Source organism: Lepidochelys kempii, chromosome 15 (genome assembly GCF_965140285.1).
Source record: "Lepidochelys kempii isolate rLepKem1 chromosome 15, rLepKem1.hap1, whole genome shotgun sequence".
Taxonomy (NCBI): Eukaryota; Metazoa; Chordata; order Testudines; family Cheloniidae; genus Lepidochelys; species Lepidochelys kempii.
The window spans coordinates 11,326,347-11,345,982 of NC_136394.1; the positions used below are offsets into that span (position 1 = coordinate 11,326,347).

A 19,636-nucleotide genomic window follows, 5' to 3' on the forward strand; every position below is an offset into this window, starting at 1 on the left:
GTTCTATAACTAAAGGTTGCTCTTTTCTTTTATATATGTTACGATCTTAATCCACTTATGTGAACTGGTGCTGAACATAGCTTTTCAGGTCAGTTTTCCCTAGCCAGTCAGCAGTTCTCAGCCTCCATTGAGAAGGCGATGCACACAGTTCAGGGGATTAGGTGCTAGACCTTGTAGAGGAAGTGCTGCGTTTATCGTTGCATCTGTTCTCTCAATGGGAAGTCGAAAGAAGGTTAGATGTTGCACAGTAGGTGGGCAGAGTTTAGACACAGAAAAGGAATGACAGGATTGTTTTTTTCTGAATGCTGAACTAATCCTTGTTAAACATCTCCTTTGCTAGCCCTTTTAGAGTTCCAAGACATGCCTCTCTTCTGTGCATAACAAAGAATACTTGTATGGGCTTTCCTGGAATTGATCTAAAAATGCCAGGGAGGAAAAGCAAAGCTGAGGAGCTGGACTTTTTCCAGCTCTCTTTCACTTCGTCACAGCCAAAGCCATCCTGCGGTTTGCCTGCTCCAGTCACATCTGCATCATCATATTAGGGAGATGATGTATCATTATGCAAAATGTATGCATAGAAATATTTTCCAGATTAACCATAAAGGTAAAGATAGAAGGGAGGCCTAAGAGACTGACAGCACTTGAGGTGGAGATTAATTTCAAATAGCTGGAAGTGCTGGGAAAATGAAGCAGTGACTGGCTGGATCTGAACAAAGCTTCATTAATAAAAATTTGGGCAAACACATTAGCAGCACTGGTGATTATTATATTTCTGAACACTGATGTACAGATAGCCTACAACACCTGACACAGAAAGCGAATAGCAATGGACATGGTTCTACCACAATCACTTAATCCAATTCCCATGAATAAAACTGAACTTTGAAAGCAGCAGGCTCAAAGTAGTTAATTTGCTTCATAACCCAAGACCTAAGGCACCAAACTCTCCCCAAGAAATCAGTATAACAAAGTGAGTAGAATCCATAGTTCTGTACTTAACTGAACTGAAAGTTTATACGCAGTCCATGTTTATGTCTGGAGCATTGTTAGCAGAATCGCTGCTGAAGTAGAGAGAGAGAGAGAAACATGCCAGTGAATCTGGTAAGGACTTTCACAGCTCCGCTCTTTAGATTTTGGTTTTCTCACAATACTCTGCTAAAACCTTAATTGCCTGAAACATAGACGTGCAGCTGTCTAATGTTATTGGCTCGGGATATTTTTTGGCTTTAAATGACAGATAAGTGCTGTTTACGAGTTACATGGGATGGGGTGCTTATAAATTGGATTGCAGTTGTAAACTGCTCCCACAACAGCCCAAAACATAAGACAACAGAGAAAGTGCTAGTTACTAGCTGGTAAAAATATAAAATAAAAAATTAAGAGTGGCTATGCTACTAAGACCCCCCCTCCAATATCTTATTAGCAAATGGTATTTTGGTGCTTTATAGTTTCTCTTGTATATTTGCAAATAAAGTAATTAAACACTTCAAAGCAAAAATCTGACTACACACAGACACTTTAAAAGCTTGACTGAAGTAGCAATGCCTTGATTACTATAACTCCCACTAAGTTCTCCTAGTTTATACATTTGTTCTACAGATAGCAAATACAAAGATTCTTTGGGGAATGCGTGCATTAGTGTGACGTACCACAGCTATGTAATGACACGCAAGATTTTTGACGACTTAAATGTTATTGGCCTGATCCAGAGTCCATTGAAATCAGGGGGAGTCGTTCCATTTACTTCAATGGGTTTTGCATCACGTCCTAACTTACAGGAGATGCACACTTCATACTTCTGCAAGTCATGTGGAGGTTCTGAATAGGAGTACAGAACTTGGATGCATCACTTGCTCTCTCCAGCTACCCCTCCCAGATGTTTATCCCTTCAACAATCCCCACTCCAGAAAAAAGCACACTCTGACCAGAGCACCATCTTCTCCCCTCAGATACCGTTTTCAGCACCACTGCTGGAAGATGCCTGTAAAGGGGCTGAAAAATGGTTCTCTCCCACCTACACTAGCAGATGAACAGTTTTCAGCACCAATTCAGCAGGACTCATTACTGACCGTCATTGTCAGCCAAAGGTGATGTAGAATTGGTGTAAGACACTGGATTAGCAGCAACTGAGGTATGTAAATACTTACAGATCACAACTGTGCACACATTCTGAACTGGAAGATTTACCTAGAGTAGAGAAAATAATTCACTGTCACCATAGCCAACTGATAACATTGTTCATTACCAGAATAGTCTTCTGTGCATGCAGTTAAAAAAGCTTACCTTTTAACACATTAAGTATCTTCACTTCAGTGTTATTCACATACATGCCCAAGGTTTTAGACCATATACAAACTTTGTTGGTAAAACTGAAGTCTGAAGTACAAAAAGTAAGCAAACTTTAAAGCAGGCTATTTCTGCAGGTAGTTTACTGAACAAATGATTCCTAAGCGTTAATTCATTTTGGTGAAAAAACTTGGGCCCACTGTACCGAATGGTTTTTTGAACTAAACTGCATTGCATGTTTGCTCCAATGTAAGTTTTCAGTAAAGACTGCCTCTGAGAGGACTTGTTTCCAGTGCAAAGCAAGCATCACTATTAACTATGAAGTGGGTGTGTCCAATATTGGACAAGATGGTTTTACGAAACTGTAGTATGAGGCAGCAAGATTGCAGGAAAGGTTTCCATGAGAAGTAGAAGTTGGATCACCTCAGAGTGCAGCCACAAGCTTTAGAGAAACTCACCACCCAGTCTTTCAATCCTCTTCACAGGTTATATTTTAAAAGCCCCTACTAGCCACAGATCATTTCTGTTCTTCACTGTCAGCTTAATCCAGTCAAACAAATCTTAAACTCACATTTCACAGCCTGAACAGAGCTAAAGGTTCAATGAACTGACTCAACATCTAAGCACCAAATTTATTTACAGCAGAAGCAATAGAATCTTAAAGGACCAATGGCTTGGGAAGTGCGTGCTGGCTACTTTACTCTGTGGCTATTAGCAGCGGTCAATGCCACTGCTGGTGGAGTAGGTTCTCTCCTCTAACCTCATCACCTCCCAGGACTGCTAAACCAAGAACTTTGAGGGAGACGAGGGGAGGAAGAAAATAAGCAAGTTTTATTTTCCTATGTGGTCAGTAGTTTTCTGAGAAAGGCACTCTCTGGCTGGAAGGAGTGTGCTGTTCTGTTGGGAGAGAAATCAACATGCAAAATCTTGGAGCAGAAGTCCTCTTCTCTCTCCCCTAGCAGTTCATATACAAGCATCCTCTAGTCAATGCTGCTCGATATGCTGCACAGAGTTTTCATCACACAAAACCACATGGGCCACCCTAGACCAACGGAAAGGTCTTGCAGAAATAATAGTTTTATGTTTCTACTTGACACTGGATTTCTATTACTGTGAAGAACAGTCCCATAGAAAGAGGTTGTCAGGGAGAGAGGCCTTCCGTTGCTTTGCTGGGTCTTGAAAAGCCTTGTCCAATATGTCCCAGAAAGATGCTGCCTCTTAAAGGGCCTACCTAGCCTCTACTTTGCTTGGGAGTTTAACTACCATGACCAAAGCCGCCCTGCCCCCACCACCATACCGATGAAGAGGAACAATACCGCGACATTCCTTCTTAAATCAGGATAGACTTCAGTCAATATTACTCGTTTCTGCTAATGTTGTGGGTGGACTTAAACCTTACTTCTTTTTCTTTTTAAAAAACACACCTACTAATTAGGAATAAGACCAAAGTTTCAGTGCAGTATTTAGCAATGTCATAGTTCTTCCTAATTCAGTTTGCAGTCAACAAAACCCTTTAGACATTTGGTTCCAACAAGAGAAGTAGAGGTGGTCTTAACATGCATAGTGGACCTGCAGAGTCCATTCTGAAGACTGTGTCCCAAACGTCAGCCTTTACAGCTTCTGGATTACTTTAGAGTTTGGAGGAGTGTCTGTTTCTGGTCTCCCATTTTTATCCAGAACACTAACATAAACCATATCTGGGTGCATAGGAAACACATGGTTTACCCAAGCAGGCGGTCTTTTTGGTAGTCATCCTGTTCTGTGACTTTTCCACAATGGACTGATTCAGAACTCGTCTTCAGTAAGGAAGGCTAGAGCCCTCTGAAGCAAATTCAGCACAATTCTTCCTCAAGGAACTTCAATATTCCCCTCCTAAAAAGTGGTTGAGCACAGATCTTCCATACTATCTGCCTACTGTTTTTGCTATTTGCAGGGCTGGAGAGGGGGCGTCTCTTGTTATGGCTTAAGACTGAGATAAAAGATTTTTTTCCGTTGAATGCTCCTCTCCCTCCATTATCTTCATCTATATAATGTCCTGCTGCTTGTGGCACACTTACACAGATCTGTCCAATACTTCATGGACCTCGGCCAGAATGGAGGAAGGTGTCCAACAAAACTGTAGATTAACCTCAGTCCCAAACCCTTATTCTAAAGGCAGGTAGACTAGATCTCCCATCACTCTCTAAACTTGTTCCACTTGTACCAGGACACAATGACTAAACTGGAAGCAGCTGAGATGCATAAGGAAGAATTAGCTACCTCTTAAAAACCATCCAACTGTGCAACCAGTGAGAAGATCCTGGGACTTGGAGTTTCTCTGTTTGTAACTTCCCAGAGATGAGTCAACAGCCAAAGGAGAGACCACATGTAGGAGGAAGTGAGTTGCACACAATACATAAAAGTGTGTGTTCACTGAATTACCAGGAATCCTGCCGAGTTTTCCTTACCTCTTCACAGTGAGAGCCTACTACCAAACAGAATAACATTGCTGCTCCCTAGGGGCTACAAGTAAGTTATACTTTGCTCTTAAGTAATCCTGTTTCCCCCTAAGTCAAGTGAAAACAGCCACCACAACCAATCAGTTCACTAACAGAAGCCACCAGCTCACAGGTGCATGCTCCAAAACCAGTTTGATGAAACGTTTTAAACGTGGTAGGAGGGGAAAATCCTAGGGCCCTTAGAAGTAGTTACTCTTTCAGTCAGTTAAATAACATAACCGCAATTGTTTGGTTAGAAAAATCCACATTTTAACAGACTCCCATGTACAAAGCAGTCAACACACAAACTTTGACCAATCACAGCAACAAAGGACAATTTTTTCTTTTTCTTTTTTTCTTTTTTTTAAGGGGCAGGGATCTGGAAAAAATACAGCACACTAATGAAACAAAATGCAAAAAATAAAAAAAAATAGAAAAAATGTATTTACAAGTGGTACATTACTATGATCAGAACGCACAAAGACAATTGCTGCTATAATACATGCATTGGGTCAAGAAGGAACTACTAAAAAACCTGCAAGGGAGAAGTTAATTAAAAAAAAGAAAAGGGTAAGGGTTTAAACTTTTTTCTTCCCTAGTTTGCTACATTGATCAAAATCAAATACTCCCCTAAAGTCCATGAGTACAATAAGTACAAATACTACACTGGTTTTTCACTGTGGGTTCCGCTGTGGAGGGGGAAAAACAGCAGCTTATCGTAGAGTCATATACAAGAAAGCCATAGTAAACTGCTCTACATGCTAAAAATTACAGCAAGCCCCTGACTGCTACATAGCATGATCTTAGCAGGTTTTCCTTTTTATTTATTCATATATATATCTATACGCGCGCGTGTGTGTGTGTGTGTGTATACATATATATATATGTATAAAAATCGTGCCCTTGTTCACTGCAACATGACATCTGGGTGGAAACGTAACTCGCTACAACAAATTCTTATATGTATACTGCAATAAGTCACTCAATGTCTGTGGATTTAATAAGTCACCTCACACCACAGGAAATATTTAATAAATCAAAAAAAGAATATAGTGACAGAGTTTCTGTCTCAGTTCTCTCCAAAACTGAAGTCTGACAGGAAACTGGTCCCAAAGTACTTGGGGGCTCTCTGAAGAAACTTCCATTTGCTTAATTGGTTTTCCTTTTAGTGTTCGCAAGTTTCTGAACGACTTCATGCCGTTTTCAGTTTAAAGTTTGTCTCCTCCTTTCTCACAAAAGTAACAGTCTGGTACTAATCCATAAAAGAGGGGGAGGAGAAGAGGAAGGTGGCTGCAGTTGCACAAAGTGTCCCCAATTCCACATCTGCAGGGAGAAAAGGAATCAAACGGAGCTCCAGAACCTTTGTATTAAAAAGAAGAAAAAAAAAGCAAGGTCCATCCATACAAGTTCCATAAACTGGTACCTTTCTGAGTACCATTCCAGCTTTAGGAGACAAAACCACAAGTTAAGAGAAAAGGACAAAGGCAGAAGTTCCAGTCACTTTCCATCTATTCCATCATACTTCCAGGAAACGGGAGCTGCTGGACTTGGAGTGGAAAGGTTCAGACCACATGCGACGTAGATCACCCTAGAGAATGGTAGTGAAGAAAGAAAGCTCTTCAGAAATAGTCCACAGATTTCAGCAACTGTAAGTCCTGTGTGTCAGGTATGTCATCTTAAAGCATATTTGCTCTCTCTCAGTTAGGGAAGACTGTACTCTGACACAACAAGGAAGAAAATCCTTTCCAGGCAGAACAAAGACTTATGTATGTTTGAAGCAATTTCACCTGATGGACATTTTTGCTGGAAAAACTCAATGGGGAGTGATATAGGGAATTCTGCTTTTGTTGTGCCATACTGCTTGGAGCAGTAGGTTTGCATTTCAACAGTGTCTCTGAAATGCAAACCTTCCATTTTCAATTTAAATTCCAGGGCTAGTTTCTGGAAAGAGAGGTAAGCTGGAAGAATTTGTCCCTCCTCCACATTTAGAACTTTGTGTTCATTCTCTCATTATGAGCAGGACAAGGACAAATTCTTTAAGCCACATCTTGTTTGAACAGAATGGCCTTTACTGCTTTGGAATCGGACTGCTTGCTAGGAATTAAAAAAAAAAAAGATTAATCCTGTGCCCTAAATAGGAAATCCACTCTTCACAAAACAGTTCACTACAATTATATTTCATCGCTATAGCAGTGAGAGAACAACTCTCTACCATTAACGACAGTGATACAAACAGCACATCGTATCATATCCTCAGAAGAATTACTGCAACTGCAAGTATAAAGAACAGAACTTTCTTCCATATTAATACTGCTACATCTTCCTATGCAGGATTCAGAGCTGGACTACAACTTCCTGCAGGCTATATTCATGCTAATCTCACCTTTAAATAAGCCATGGTGAGGAGTGGCAATAAAGTGAATGGTACCAAATAGAGCAGGGCAGGCTGTGCGGCCCGGTGAATGCGAGAAGCCACTGTTGCAGTTAAGAGACCTAAAAGAGGTGGGAAAAAAAAGTGATGGTAAGCATCCACTGGTAATATATGATGTTTTTACCTTTTTATCCACATCTGGAGTCCTCCTTCACTGTTCTATTACAGTGGAAGCATTAATTATGAGCCAAGAGACCTAGGATATATTCCTATCTTTTCTATAGACTGTGTTCAGCTGTGGGCAAGTCATTTTATCTGTGCCTAAATTTCCCAGGATAGATACGAAAAAATTAAATAATGATTTTATTTACAGTGATTTTAATATTAGACTTGGTTGTAACTACAACTTCAAGATTTAACAGTCTCAAGGGTTAACCTATAGTTATATAGTCACGAACAATTGCATCAGAATAGATTGTTACACTTTCCAGAATATCAGCTGAGGTTTTCAATCTGGAAATCACTAGACTGAAACATGAGAGGTCTGAGGGTAGGGAATGCTCATGTCAGGAACCATCTCTCTTTTCGAGTATTTGCCTGAGGGGGCTGGGGTGGAAGGGAAATAGGTTTTTTTTTGTAGGGAACTGGTCTCATTATCTTGTAACCTAGTATGACCAGCCCACTCCTGTAAGCAATGCAGCTGCTATTTATTTCCTTACCTACCTACAAAGTATCCAATGAGTGTGCAGTGAAAATAGGAGACCTTCTGCATACGTCCAGAGATGTTCCCAGGTCCTGGAGTACCACAGGAATCACTGTTGGCTTGTTTTTTGTAGTTATCATAACGCAGGACAAAGCAGAGCAGAAGACCTGGCATCACAATATCTCCAATCCCCAGCATAGAGAAGTGGCTGCCTGTGGAACTGCAGAACAATTTAAATTATGTGCATGCCCAAGGCATTGGATGACAGGATCTAGACTCCTATTTCCACTGTGCTTCTATATATGCCACCTTTCACCTGGCATGACTGATCTGGTTAGTATAAGAAAACTGTCAGCTGGTAAAAAGGGGCCATGTGAACCCATCATCACTGCAACATAATGTGCTTTGAGTTTTGTTAAATCTTTTAGTTCTGGAGGGTAGGATTTCCTGTCAGTAAGACTCTATTGCTTCATATCAAGACATCCCAATTCATAGATCAGCCTTTCCGGCTCATAAAAGCCCTAATGGTACTGAGAAGATATGCACGTCAATTTTTTTTTGTGTCACCAAACCAGTGAGAGAAACTGTTCCACTAATTCCAGATGCTTCACTCAACTTTTTTTCCTATTTCTGTTTGGAATTAATTTAATGTTTGTGAGAGGTGTTGGATTGACAGTGCTGTCAACTTAAATTACTTATTTTCAGCAGCAGCAAAATCTTCCTCATGCTGTCCCATCAATACATCCCAACCTATGGTACAGAGAACAATTCCAGCATAAGACAACAATTCAGTTTATGGGCTATTCAAATCCTTAACCTCATTTTATAGAGACCACTAAACAGTCGTCTGACAGTAACGGGTTTCAGTCACTTCCCAGGTATGAGCCAATGACCAAGAGTTCAAAGCTTCTATTATCCCATCATCAGTCCCAAGATCTTTTTCATAAAGTGATGTACAATTTAATTAAGTCAGAGAAAAGGGCCACAAGCTGAGCAATTTTTTGTTTTTCTCTTCTTGGGGGTAGGGATTGGTTGTCTATGGCTTCACTGGGCAAACAGCTGAATGGGATCAGAATAAAAAATAGTAAAGTGTGACTTCAACTACTATATATACACCGAACAAAGAAGATTAAGATGTCAGGAAAAAGATAGTGATTGAACAAACTAAATTAAGAGAGCAACTGTCATCAGGACCAAGAGTTCTGAAAGATATCAAGAAATGAAGTAGCTGAACTGCCAGAAATATGCACTCTCTCAACTACTACACCAGAGGACTGGAGGGCAGCAAATATAATTTAAAGGAGACAAATGGAGAGATTCTGGGTATTACAGACCAGTGAGCCTTTACTTCAAAAGTTAGTGAATTGGTAAAAACAGTAATTAAAAATAGAATTATAAAAACCCCTAGATGATCATATAAGGGTAAACCACCCTGGCTTTTGTAAAATAGAATGATGTTTCTAATCTAGAAAAATGATTTGAATAAACAAAAATAGTGGGAAGAAAGGGAAGCAGCTGATAGCTGAACTTTCAGAAGGCCTCTAAAAAAGTATCTCACAAAAGTCTTGTAAGAAAACAGTCATGGGGGGACAAAGGTGGAGTACTGTGACGATTAGAAACTGGCTAGGAGGTAAGAAACAATGGGAATAAGTGGTCTATCTTCAACATGGCAAAACATTAGCAATGGTGCCACCAGTTCCCCATATATAATATATTATCTCACCAGATTTAGTTAATTTATTTAATTAATTTATTGAAATTTATGTTCTTAAATATTTTAATACATTAAATGCATATTTATTCATTATGCTGAGGGACTGGAAAATGGGTCAAAGAGTTAAACCATGAAATTTTCTGGTGACAATAGTTTAGGTTAGTCAAAACTAGGGAAGACTGACTATCTTCAGAGGGACCTAACAGAACTAAGGTGAATGGGCAGCATATTGGCAGATGAAATTCAGTGCTGACAAATAAAAGATAATGCACAGGAAAGAGACCTGTTGTGTCACTGTGGAACCACTCAGTAAAAATCTTTATTTAGTATACTGCAGTGGTCAAAAATGCAAACCAAATATTACATCATTTAAAGAATGAAACAGAACAAACCAAAATTATAATGCTATTACATAAACAGATGGCATGTCCTTCATCTGGAATACCATGTTTTATTCTGGTTAGCCTATGTCAAAGAAATAGCAAAAACAGAATGGGTTCAGAGGTGGGCAATAAAAATAATTAGAGGCATGGAAATCTATCTATATGAAAAGATTAAAAATATTGCTCTGTTTTAATTTAGCAAGGAGACATGACAAGAGTACACAAAATAGATGGTGCACACAGTATAAATGGGATGCTCCTATTTACATTCTTACATAAAACATGGAACAAGGGGAGTTTCAGTACAACTGAAAGGGAATATTTAAAACTGTTAAAAAGAAACTACACATGGCATGCATAAGGAACTAAATGCTACAAGGTATCAAAGCCAACACCTTAGTGGGATTCAAAAAAGGATTAGACATTTACATGGATAATAAGATCATTCACATTTTATAGTAAATAGGATAAAATACATTATGTATTAATAAAGGATATAAACCCCCCATACTTCAAGGAAGAACCCAGCCACCAACAACAGGGGTAGTAAGTAACTTTTCCTATGGGCAGGTTATTCTCTAATTGTCCTCTATGGGATTTATTGCACCCACCTCTGGAACATCCAGTATTGGCCCCTGTCAGAGATGGAATACTATACCAGACAGCCATTGGTCTAAGTCAGTATACCAATTCTATTTCCAAACTCCTATGAAAGGAGGATAACTGTTTACTCTTGGGGGAATTTAGCACCAAAAAATTCTGTGCCAAAAAATTAAAATTCTGCAAATTTTATTTGTTAAAACAACACTATATAATCATGCCAGTTTCAATCATTTTGTTAAATTATTACAAAATACCTGTCAGCAAGTATGTCTGTAACAATACAGACACAAAAATTCACCCAGGATTAGAGAGAGTTAAAGAAACCCCTACGACAAAGCTAGACACTCTCACCCTCTTCCCCCCAGAGCCCAGCTGCACTACCCTCCCGGCCCAGCCACTCTCACCCCTTCCCCCCAGAGCCCAGCCGTGCCACCCTCCCAGCCCAGACCCTCAAATCCCTTTCTCTCCCCCAGCACCCTGCAGGGCCCAGCCATGCCCCACCCCCAGCCACTCACATCCCTTCTGCCCACCCCCCGCCCAGCCACGCCCCCAACCTAGACACTTACACCCCTTTCCCCCCAGAGCCCAACTGCAGGCCCTCCCCACCCAGACACACACACACCCCCTCCCCCACAGAGCCCAGCTGCACTGCTGCCACCCCTCCACCCAGGCCCAGACACTCAGACCCTCCCCTCCCCGAGCCCAGGGATATAGAAGGGAAAACAGCCCGATGCTGGATCCTGGGCTTGCACAGTTTACTGCATGCCACCTCCTTCCTTCAGGGCATGCTGGGAACCCTCCAGCTCCCTTGCCCTCCCCCAAACCTTGTCTTCTATTTGTGAGCGGGGCTCTGCCAGGTCCAGCAGCCCCTAGTGGCAGCCAACATCTCTGCAGCCCATTTCTGTAAGGGGGAAAGGAAATTCTGCATGCACAACATTAATTTCTGCAAAATTTTGCATTGCACAGTGGCGCAGAATTCCTTCAGGAGTAATAACTGAAGAAGTGAAAGTGAACAGGAGCTTATGCCTATACTCTTTAGTAGCCTCATTGCTAACAGCAAGTGAGTGATACCTTTTGTTCCGTAGTACGGTATAACAGTGGCTACTCTTACCTTGGAAAGACAAGCTTGCCAGGCAGTGACAGGCGGGGAACATCTCTACCTACATTTGGTCCCAGATGCAACTTCCGGGATAAAACATCAAGGGGATTATCAGCTGGTTGCGTGGCCACTTTCACCATAACATTGCTATTAAAGATGTAGGCAGAAAAAAACACCTAGAGAGTAGAAAAATAATTAGAGACCAAACAAGCTTCAACTAGAAAGCAACTCAAATATGACACTCCTCTGGCTTCTGCTCTGTTCAAGGGAAGAGGAAACACACACACACACACGTGGGAACTGCCTGTAGGACAGGGAAATAAAAGCAAGTGTTGGAAGAGTTCAGATAAAAGGATTTTTTAGTTGCAATTGTCCTCTAGAAGACTGAATATGGCACTAATGTACTGGAATATTAATCTTAAATCACTGGCTGCATAATTTTGCAGGGGAGGAACAAGGATTGGAAAGTCACAGGCTGGGCACTGACGATATAGAAAGCTAGGAAAAAAAGAATAGATTTGGGATGTCTTCCCTTTAAACAGAGGCACTCAAACTATGCACTTTTCCATTCAGGAACGAATAGTCTCTTACACTACTAAACCCTGCATATAACGGGATACTGACCCACTGCCAGCACTTGTTGGCAAGTAGTTCCCCTGAGCCAGTAATTAAAACAGTTAACTACTAATGTAGATTGGACAAAGCCATTTTCATCACTGTTACAAAAGTGTGTTCCATCAAGTCTCAGTTGTATGCTGAGAATGATCTTCCCCCATCTATACCAGCAGTTAAGCAATTTTCAGCACTGGTTTAAGGATCCCGACGCTGATAACCAGAGTCAGTAACAGATCAGCTTCCCAGCGTACATGAGGCTTCAGTGTTTGTTTGGACACGTTCAGTCCAGACTGCAGCAGTTTTGCTTTTGTTTTCTAATCTGTTCTCTCTCTTTCTATGATATGCCATGGTTGAAATGCTCTAACTGCAGTTCTGCATTTGTCAAATGGTTAATGAGTAAAGGATTCTGCATCCTATTGTATATTTTTTAAACAAGGCTCAGAATTGGCCTAACTAGGCTCATCTTCTGGCTTTGCTGAAGCTCAGAATTTTCTTTGTTTAGAACTATTTTAGTTGACAAGAAAGAAAGGGCCAATTATAAATATGAAGGACAGAAGGCGTTTGAAAAGAAATGGAAACTTACCCAAAAGACATCATAAATTAGTAACCCCGAAAGCAGCAAACAGGAAACCTTGAGGCTCGGCAGCCGAACAAAGGCAATCATTGCAACACACAGGCCCATCGCCAGAGCTACAAAACAGTAAAGTACATAATTTGTTCAGTATTCAGGATTACAGTAGCAGGTAAAGGCGGCCCACATTTGCAGCAAGATAGTCATCTAGTCCATACAGCACTAAGACTCCGTGGTCTCCTCTCCCAGAGTTGAGATGACAGGTAGAACAAAGAAAATCATATCTGCAGTATCTATACTGGACAGACTGTAAACAGAGACTCATAGTAATAAGCATACCTGATTGGGAATTTAATACAATCTCACTTAAGTAAACTTCAGTTACCAACAATAGGGTCATGGTCCCACAGGGTATGCCTCACTGCGATCCAAAGTATAACTGAGCTCAGGCAGGCATTCCTATGCTAGTTTTAATGTAGCTAGAATATCTAAAAATAGCAGTGAAGATGTAGTGGGCTGTGGCCCAGATCAAGTCACAGGCTAGTGATGCGAAAATGTACCCATGTTTCCAGGTGGACATGTACAACCTTCACTGAAGCCCGGGCCACCACGTCTTCTCTGCTATTTTTAGCTATGCTAGCTTGAAGGAAACTATTACAGATATACCTACTCAAGTTGCAATCCCCCCCTTCAATTGCACTGTAGACTTATCCCATACTGTCTAGAACATGAATGATTTCCCCTCATATGAAACCTTGATTATCTAAACTTCTTCCCTCTTCCCATAAGGTTTTATTTTACTAAAAATAGACAAATTATTGTGACCTTACAGTCATAGGTCAAAAGTAGAGACCTTATTGCAAGAATGACCATTTCAATGGCATGACCAACTCCTAATAGTTTAGGAGCTGGCATTTGATACATCATATATATAATCCCCAAATTAGACATAACAGGGTTTTGTTTAAGAAATGCATTGAACTTAGTAATTGAAAATGGAAATCTAAACTTCAACTTAAGGGAATTAAAAAGCTCAGGCAGGGTTACACCACCTTCCTCCACTCCGATCGCAAAAAAATTGTAGGGGAACATTTAGAGAACAGTAACATACAGACTGTTCAGGATGGAGAGCTAGAAAGTGATGAAGTAATAGGCTACTGGCTTTATTCAGTGTCTTCATCTTGATATCCAATCCAAGGTGGCAATGCAACCAACAAGCAGAAAGCTGCAAAAACTACTTATTCTCAAACCATAAAGTGAATGCTTTCTCAAAGTAAAGAAAAAAAGTAACGCATGTGTGCTTGGTGGGTTGCCAATTGCAAAGAAATGGAGAGGAGCCATTCTATCTCCTGCACAATATTTTTGTGGAGAAAAAACTAAGAAGGTGAACTGAAACTAATCACCACCACATCTTCCTGCCCTCCTGTTACCAAAGCCTTGCCTTTACTTCTGAGAACCAGTTCAATTTCAACTGCATGTATGTAAAGCCCTAAAGTAGGATAATTAATATGCACTTTAATCAACTTTCATCCTGGGATCTCAACGCATTAAACTTTAACAGCTGTAATAGAGTCTTGTGGGGTAAGTAAGACATTATAGCCATAATTTCATTGAAAAGGAACCACTGCAGATGTGGAATAGCAGTTTAACAGGGCACAGAAAAATCAAAAGTGATTTACGAAAGGAAGTGAATACCACCCTTCACCAAATTAAAACACAGGGGAATTTACACAGGAGGAATGTGATTATTAGAGTGGGAATTTGACTAGGCTAAGGCACATTAATTAATACCCTTATTCTTGCACAAAAAGCCATTAAGTTTTAAGTACAAGTGGTTAGCATCTTGAAATCACATTTAATCTGAAAGCAGCACAATCTTCCTATCAACATTCTGAGGCAGTGGTTCAATACTAACTCACAGGAAATAGTGCAACCACCAAATTACCAACATGACTTCCCACAGCACACATGGCTTATCTTTCATCTAAGTCAGGGGTGGGCAAACTTTTTGGCCCGGTGGCCACATCAGGGAATAGAAATTGTATGGCGGGCCATGAATGCTCACAAAATTAGGGCTGGGTTGCGGGAGGGGGTGCAGGATCTGGGCTGGGGATGAGGTGTTTGGGGTGTAGGAGGGTACTCTGGGCTGGGACTGAGGGTTTCGGAGGGCGGGATGGGGATCAGGGCTGGGGGCAGGGGTGCGGGAAGGGGTGCAGGTTCTGGCTGGGGGTGTGGGTTCTGGGGTGGGGCTGGGGATGAGAGGTTTGGGGTGCAGGAGGGTGCTCCAGGCTTGGATCAAAGGGTTTGGCGAGCGGGAGGGGGATCAGGAGTTGGGGCATGGGTAGAGGCTCGGGGGTGCAGGCTCCGAGCAGCACTTACCTCAAGCGGCTCCCAGAAGCAGTGGCATGTCCCTTCTCCGGCTTCTACGCTGAGGCACAGCCAGGCGGTTCTGCACGCTGCCCCATCCGCAGGCACTGTCCCTGCAGCTCCCAATGGAGTGCGTAAGAGCTGGAGCAGGGCCATCCCGGCTTTCAGGGAGCCGCGTGGTGCAGCCCCTGACTGTGCACCCCGGCCAGAGCGGGGCCGAGCTGCGTGGTGTGGTCCCCAACCCAGCGCCCTGGCAGGAGTGCCGGAGGAGGGCCAACCCAAGTGGTCCGGCCCCGACCCAGCACCCCATCTGGCGCACCAGAGAGGGGCCAAGCCGTGTGGTGTGGCCCCGCCCCAGCGCTCCAGCTGGAGCAGGACAGAGCTGCTAATGCAGCTTGCAGGCCAACTTAAAACGGTTTGTGGGCTGGATGCAGCCCATGGGCCATAGTTTGCCCACCCTTGATCTAAGTAATGACCTAACTTGATCCTGCTTAGCTTGGGAAAGCTGACAGGGTTTAAACAGCACAAGGTGGTATTGCTGCAGGCTTTAATAAATAACGAAATTAACGAGATAAAAAATATCCCAACTATTGCTGCATAAATTGTAACCAACTAAAAACATAAGCAAATTACTGAGGGCTAAACAATTTGACACACAAGCATCAAGGAAACAGCGTGGATTCAATAACTCAGTATGCAGGCTTAGTTACAGGCTCTTCTGGCAGGACAGTAAATACAAAAGAACATTCTGTCTTAAATCAGTTAAGAGATTTATCTAAAGCCCAGGTTAGTATTAGCGCAAGGCTACCTACTTTAAGGAGAGGATTTCAGCTTATAATTAGTTTGAAATGGAAGTACTTTTACCAATGACAAGATTTATTCTTAGTGTTTATTATTTCCCTTTAATTCCTCTAGTACTGCCCAAATACAGGCATACATGCATGACACCACAATTACACTAAAAGAATGCAAGGGCTAGGAAAGGAAACAAAAACCCAGTTCCTGAGTTGAGGATGAAACATACCTTCATCTTCACAGATTAAGACAGGACAGCAAGTTAATAAATTACGCATTTTTGCAGCTGTTAAGGAACACTATTAAGATGCAAAAAAGTATATAATGTTTCATTGTTGGCAACACTTCTTAGAGGCCTGAAAATATTTCCCTCTCCTTCTATGTGCTTGACATTGTAGTTTAACTGTATGCAGTGCAACAGACCCTGATCCAGTTGCCTTATCTATTGGCAGTATCCATTAGCATGGATCGGTGAGGCTTTGGAAGAGACACCCAGGGAAGCTTTTGTCATGTTTTGGCAATACACTGTGCTAAAGTAACAGAAGTGTGAACTATGGTTTTGATCTCCGTGAGTGTTAACTAAGATGCTCAGTGATAGTTACAATATCCACATTTAAACTATTTCACTGTTTCCTAAAGCATTTTCTAAAGGTAGTGGGAGATTGTATTATTGAGATCTGCACAAATCTATGATGAGTTGTGTCACACTAGCACATCATTTGGGAGAGAACCACTACTTTACACCCTCCCCACCTAACCAAGAAACAGCCACACCCAAGAAGAGGGCTCTGAGCACTAACAAGGAGAAGCCACTGTTTGTATGCATCTGGTAGAGAATGACTGTTGAGAATACCTACCTGCCCTGACAAGAGATACAATGGCAGGGATTAAGCTACAAATAAGGCAGCAAAACCAAGTGGGGTGCAGAACCAGCAGACCCAGGCACATTCAGCCAAGCTCTGCCAATGCACCAGCCAGTAACATGTCACAGTGCTGAAGGGCATGGTATTGACATCCCCAGGCACTGAAGTGTTAGCTCAAACTCAAAAGGGGACCAACAGCTTCAGGTGCTGATGCATAAAGACTCACACCAGAATGCAGAAGGAACAGAAGAAGGTGAAGGTTTATCCCTGGCTGTGCAAAGCATGAGGCGAGTGCATAAGCAACATCAGTGTATTGAAAGAAACCCTCAACAAACCACCTCAGACATTGGTATATCTTTCTTGCCAGTTGCTGGTGTGCAGAAGGGAGCCTGATGTCAGCAGTCCCAAATGCTGAGGTGTTATCTTCATAGCTTGCCAGAGTGGCAAGAGGCCTGGCACTGGTAACCTCAAATACCAAACTACTGCAAGCAGTTGCATGCTGGCAGCTCCCAAATGCCAATCCATGGGCTTCATAGAATGATAGAATATCAGGGTTGGAAGGGACCTCAGGAGGTCATCTAGTCCAGCCCCCTGCTCAAAGCAGGACCAATCCCCAGTTTTTGCCCCCTGATCCCTAAATGCCCCCCCTCAAGGATTGAACTCACAACCCTGGGTTTAGCAGCCCAATGCTCAAACCACTGAGCTATCCCTCCCCTCAAACAGAGTAATCTGGATTGCTTGGTAAACTGAACGCAAGCAAACAATATGCGTTTTAATGTGGCCAAATTTGAAGTTCTACATCTTGGAACGTAGGTCATATTTACAGGATGAGGGACTCTATCCTGGGAAGCAGTGATTCTGAAAGACTTGGGGGATAATCAGCTGAACATGAGCTCCCAGTATGGAGATGTGGCCAAAAGGAATAATGCAATCCTCGGATGCATAAATAGGAATATTGAATAGGAAGGTTATATTTCCTTTGTGTTTAGTACTGGTGCCCCCATTATTGGAATACTGTGTTAGGTTCTAGTGTCACTCAAGAAAGATGTTGATAAATTGCAGAGGGCTCACAGAAGAGCCATGAAAATGATTAAAGAATTGCAAAACATGTGTTACAGTGACAGACTTAGGGACTCAATCTGTATAGTTTAACAAATAGAAGATTAAGTGGGAGAACCTGCTCATAGTCTATAAGTAGCTACATGGGGAACAAAAATTTGATAGAGTGCTCTTCAATCTAGCAGACAAAGGAATAACAAGATCCAAGAACTGGAAGTTAAGCTGGATAAATTCTGACTGGAAATAGGGCACGTCTTTTTTAACAGTAAGGGTAATTAACCATTGCAACACTTAACCAAGCATTGTGGTGGATTCTCTATCACAGACAATTTTTAACAAAAGACTGTTTTCCTAAAAGATCTGTTCTTGTTCAAACAGGAATTAATTCATGGAAGTCCTCTGGCTTGAGTTATATACATCAGACTAGAGGGTCAAAATTGTCACTTCTGGACTTATAATCTACAAATGAATCTATGCATTTATGCAGTGCCAATGGACCAAAAGAGACCTAACAGTGGTAGTACCAGATGCCAACACTGCAGCTTCACACAATGCGACTACTCCATGGGACCCAGTGCCTACAGCATTAAGTGCTGACTTTCCCAGACAACCATACATAGATCCTGCATGGCTGTAGTGCGCTAAGAAGTCTGACACTAACAGCCCTAGGCATCAATGTGCTTCTTTTTGCAGGATGCTAGTACTGAAGGACATCTGGACACTACTGCCCTAGGCATTGTGTACCAAACAGGCTGAAGTCTTATGACTCAGCATGTCCGTGCTCGAGGTCATTAGAGAGAGTGTGCCAAAGCACTCAAATGCAACAAGTTACACTATACCAGTGCTCATCTCCCTGGACAATGCCAGCTTGCAAGACATATGGTGGCTTGATTCCAAGTATGCATAGTCATTAGACCTTAGCGGAGACTGTTGGGCTAGCCCATATAGAAGTGTCTTCGATACCCTGAACTCCCAAAACCCAAAGATATAGAGAGAGCACCTAAAAGTTTTAAATCATTAGAAACTCTATATAGTGTCTAACAATAATAATCTCCTGGTACCAAGGTACGCGCTGAATACACACCACAGGAAAACGGTAACTCTACCCAGAAGCTACATGCTGGGCCTTGCCGGCATGGATAGATACTGGAAGCTGTAAACTGGGGCCTAAAAAATGGAAAAGACAATCAATGAAAAAACCCACAGAACAGAGCTTGGACGCAAGCATGTCTGAGACCAGCTCCAGTGTCAACTTGTGCCAAGTCTCCAAGCATTTAACACCTCGCTAAAAAAGCAAAGTTGGAGAATGTACCTAACACATGAACAATCCTGAGGCCACAGAAAAAAACTGAAAATCCTCAGGATGTGCCTAACCAGACAAAAACACACAGGATGCTGACAGACCTAAAATGGCCAAAGCTCTATTGGGTTGTAGACCAAACCATCTGAGGACATAAGAGGCAAAAGGCCACAAGAATCACAACTGCATTGGTTAAGATCACTGGGCAGCTATAGTGGGGATCTCCTTGACTGACTACAAAATGGAAAGGAACTAACAAAGGTTCCAGAACCTCTGAGGTACCTATAGTTGCAGCATGCTACCAGTGCATCACAGAATCACAACATCTCAAAAGAGTTAGTGGATGTTTCTGCATGACTTGTCTGAGGAGCAGGGCCCTGGAACAAGAACCATGCACTAATATCTTCAGTGAAATTAAAATTAAGCTTTG

General features: G+C 41.9%; 1 protein-coding gene across 3 annotated transcripts in view; it reads right to left on the reverse strand.

The window, feature by feature from the left end:
- Nucleotides 1-38: 38 nt before the first annotated feature.
- Nucleotides 39-19,636, reverse strand: part of SPPL3 (signal peptide peptidase like 3) — a 147,705-nt gene continuing 128,107 nt past the window's right edge. For 2 of the 3 annotated variants that reach the window (XM_073313428.2, XM_073313427.1), the window contains 5 exons: nucleotides 12,835-12,941; nucleotides 11,649-11,812; nucleotides 7,858-8,057; nucleotides 7,147-7,256; nucleotides 39-6,351 (listed from right to left, as the gene is read on the reverse strand). In XM_073313428.2, the coding sequence (XP_073169529.1) occupies nucleotides 6,280-6,351; nucleotides 7,147-7,256; nucleotides 7,858-8,057; nucleotides 11,649-11,812; nucleotides 12,835-12,941 (653 nt within the window). In that variant the 3' untranslated portion in view covers nucleotides 39-6,279. The remainder of the gene's footprint in view (nucleotides 6,352-7,146; nucleotides 7,257-7,857; nucleotides 8,058-11,648; nucleotides 11,813-12,834; nucleotides 12,942-19,636) is intronic. The other variant, XR_012155127.1, reaches the window with a different exon arrangement.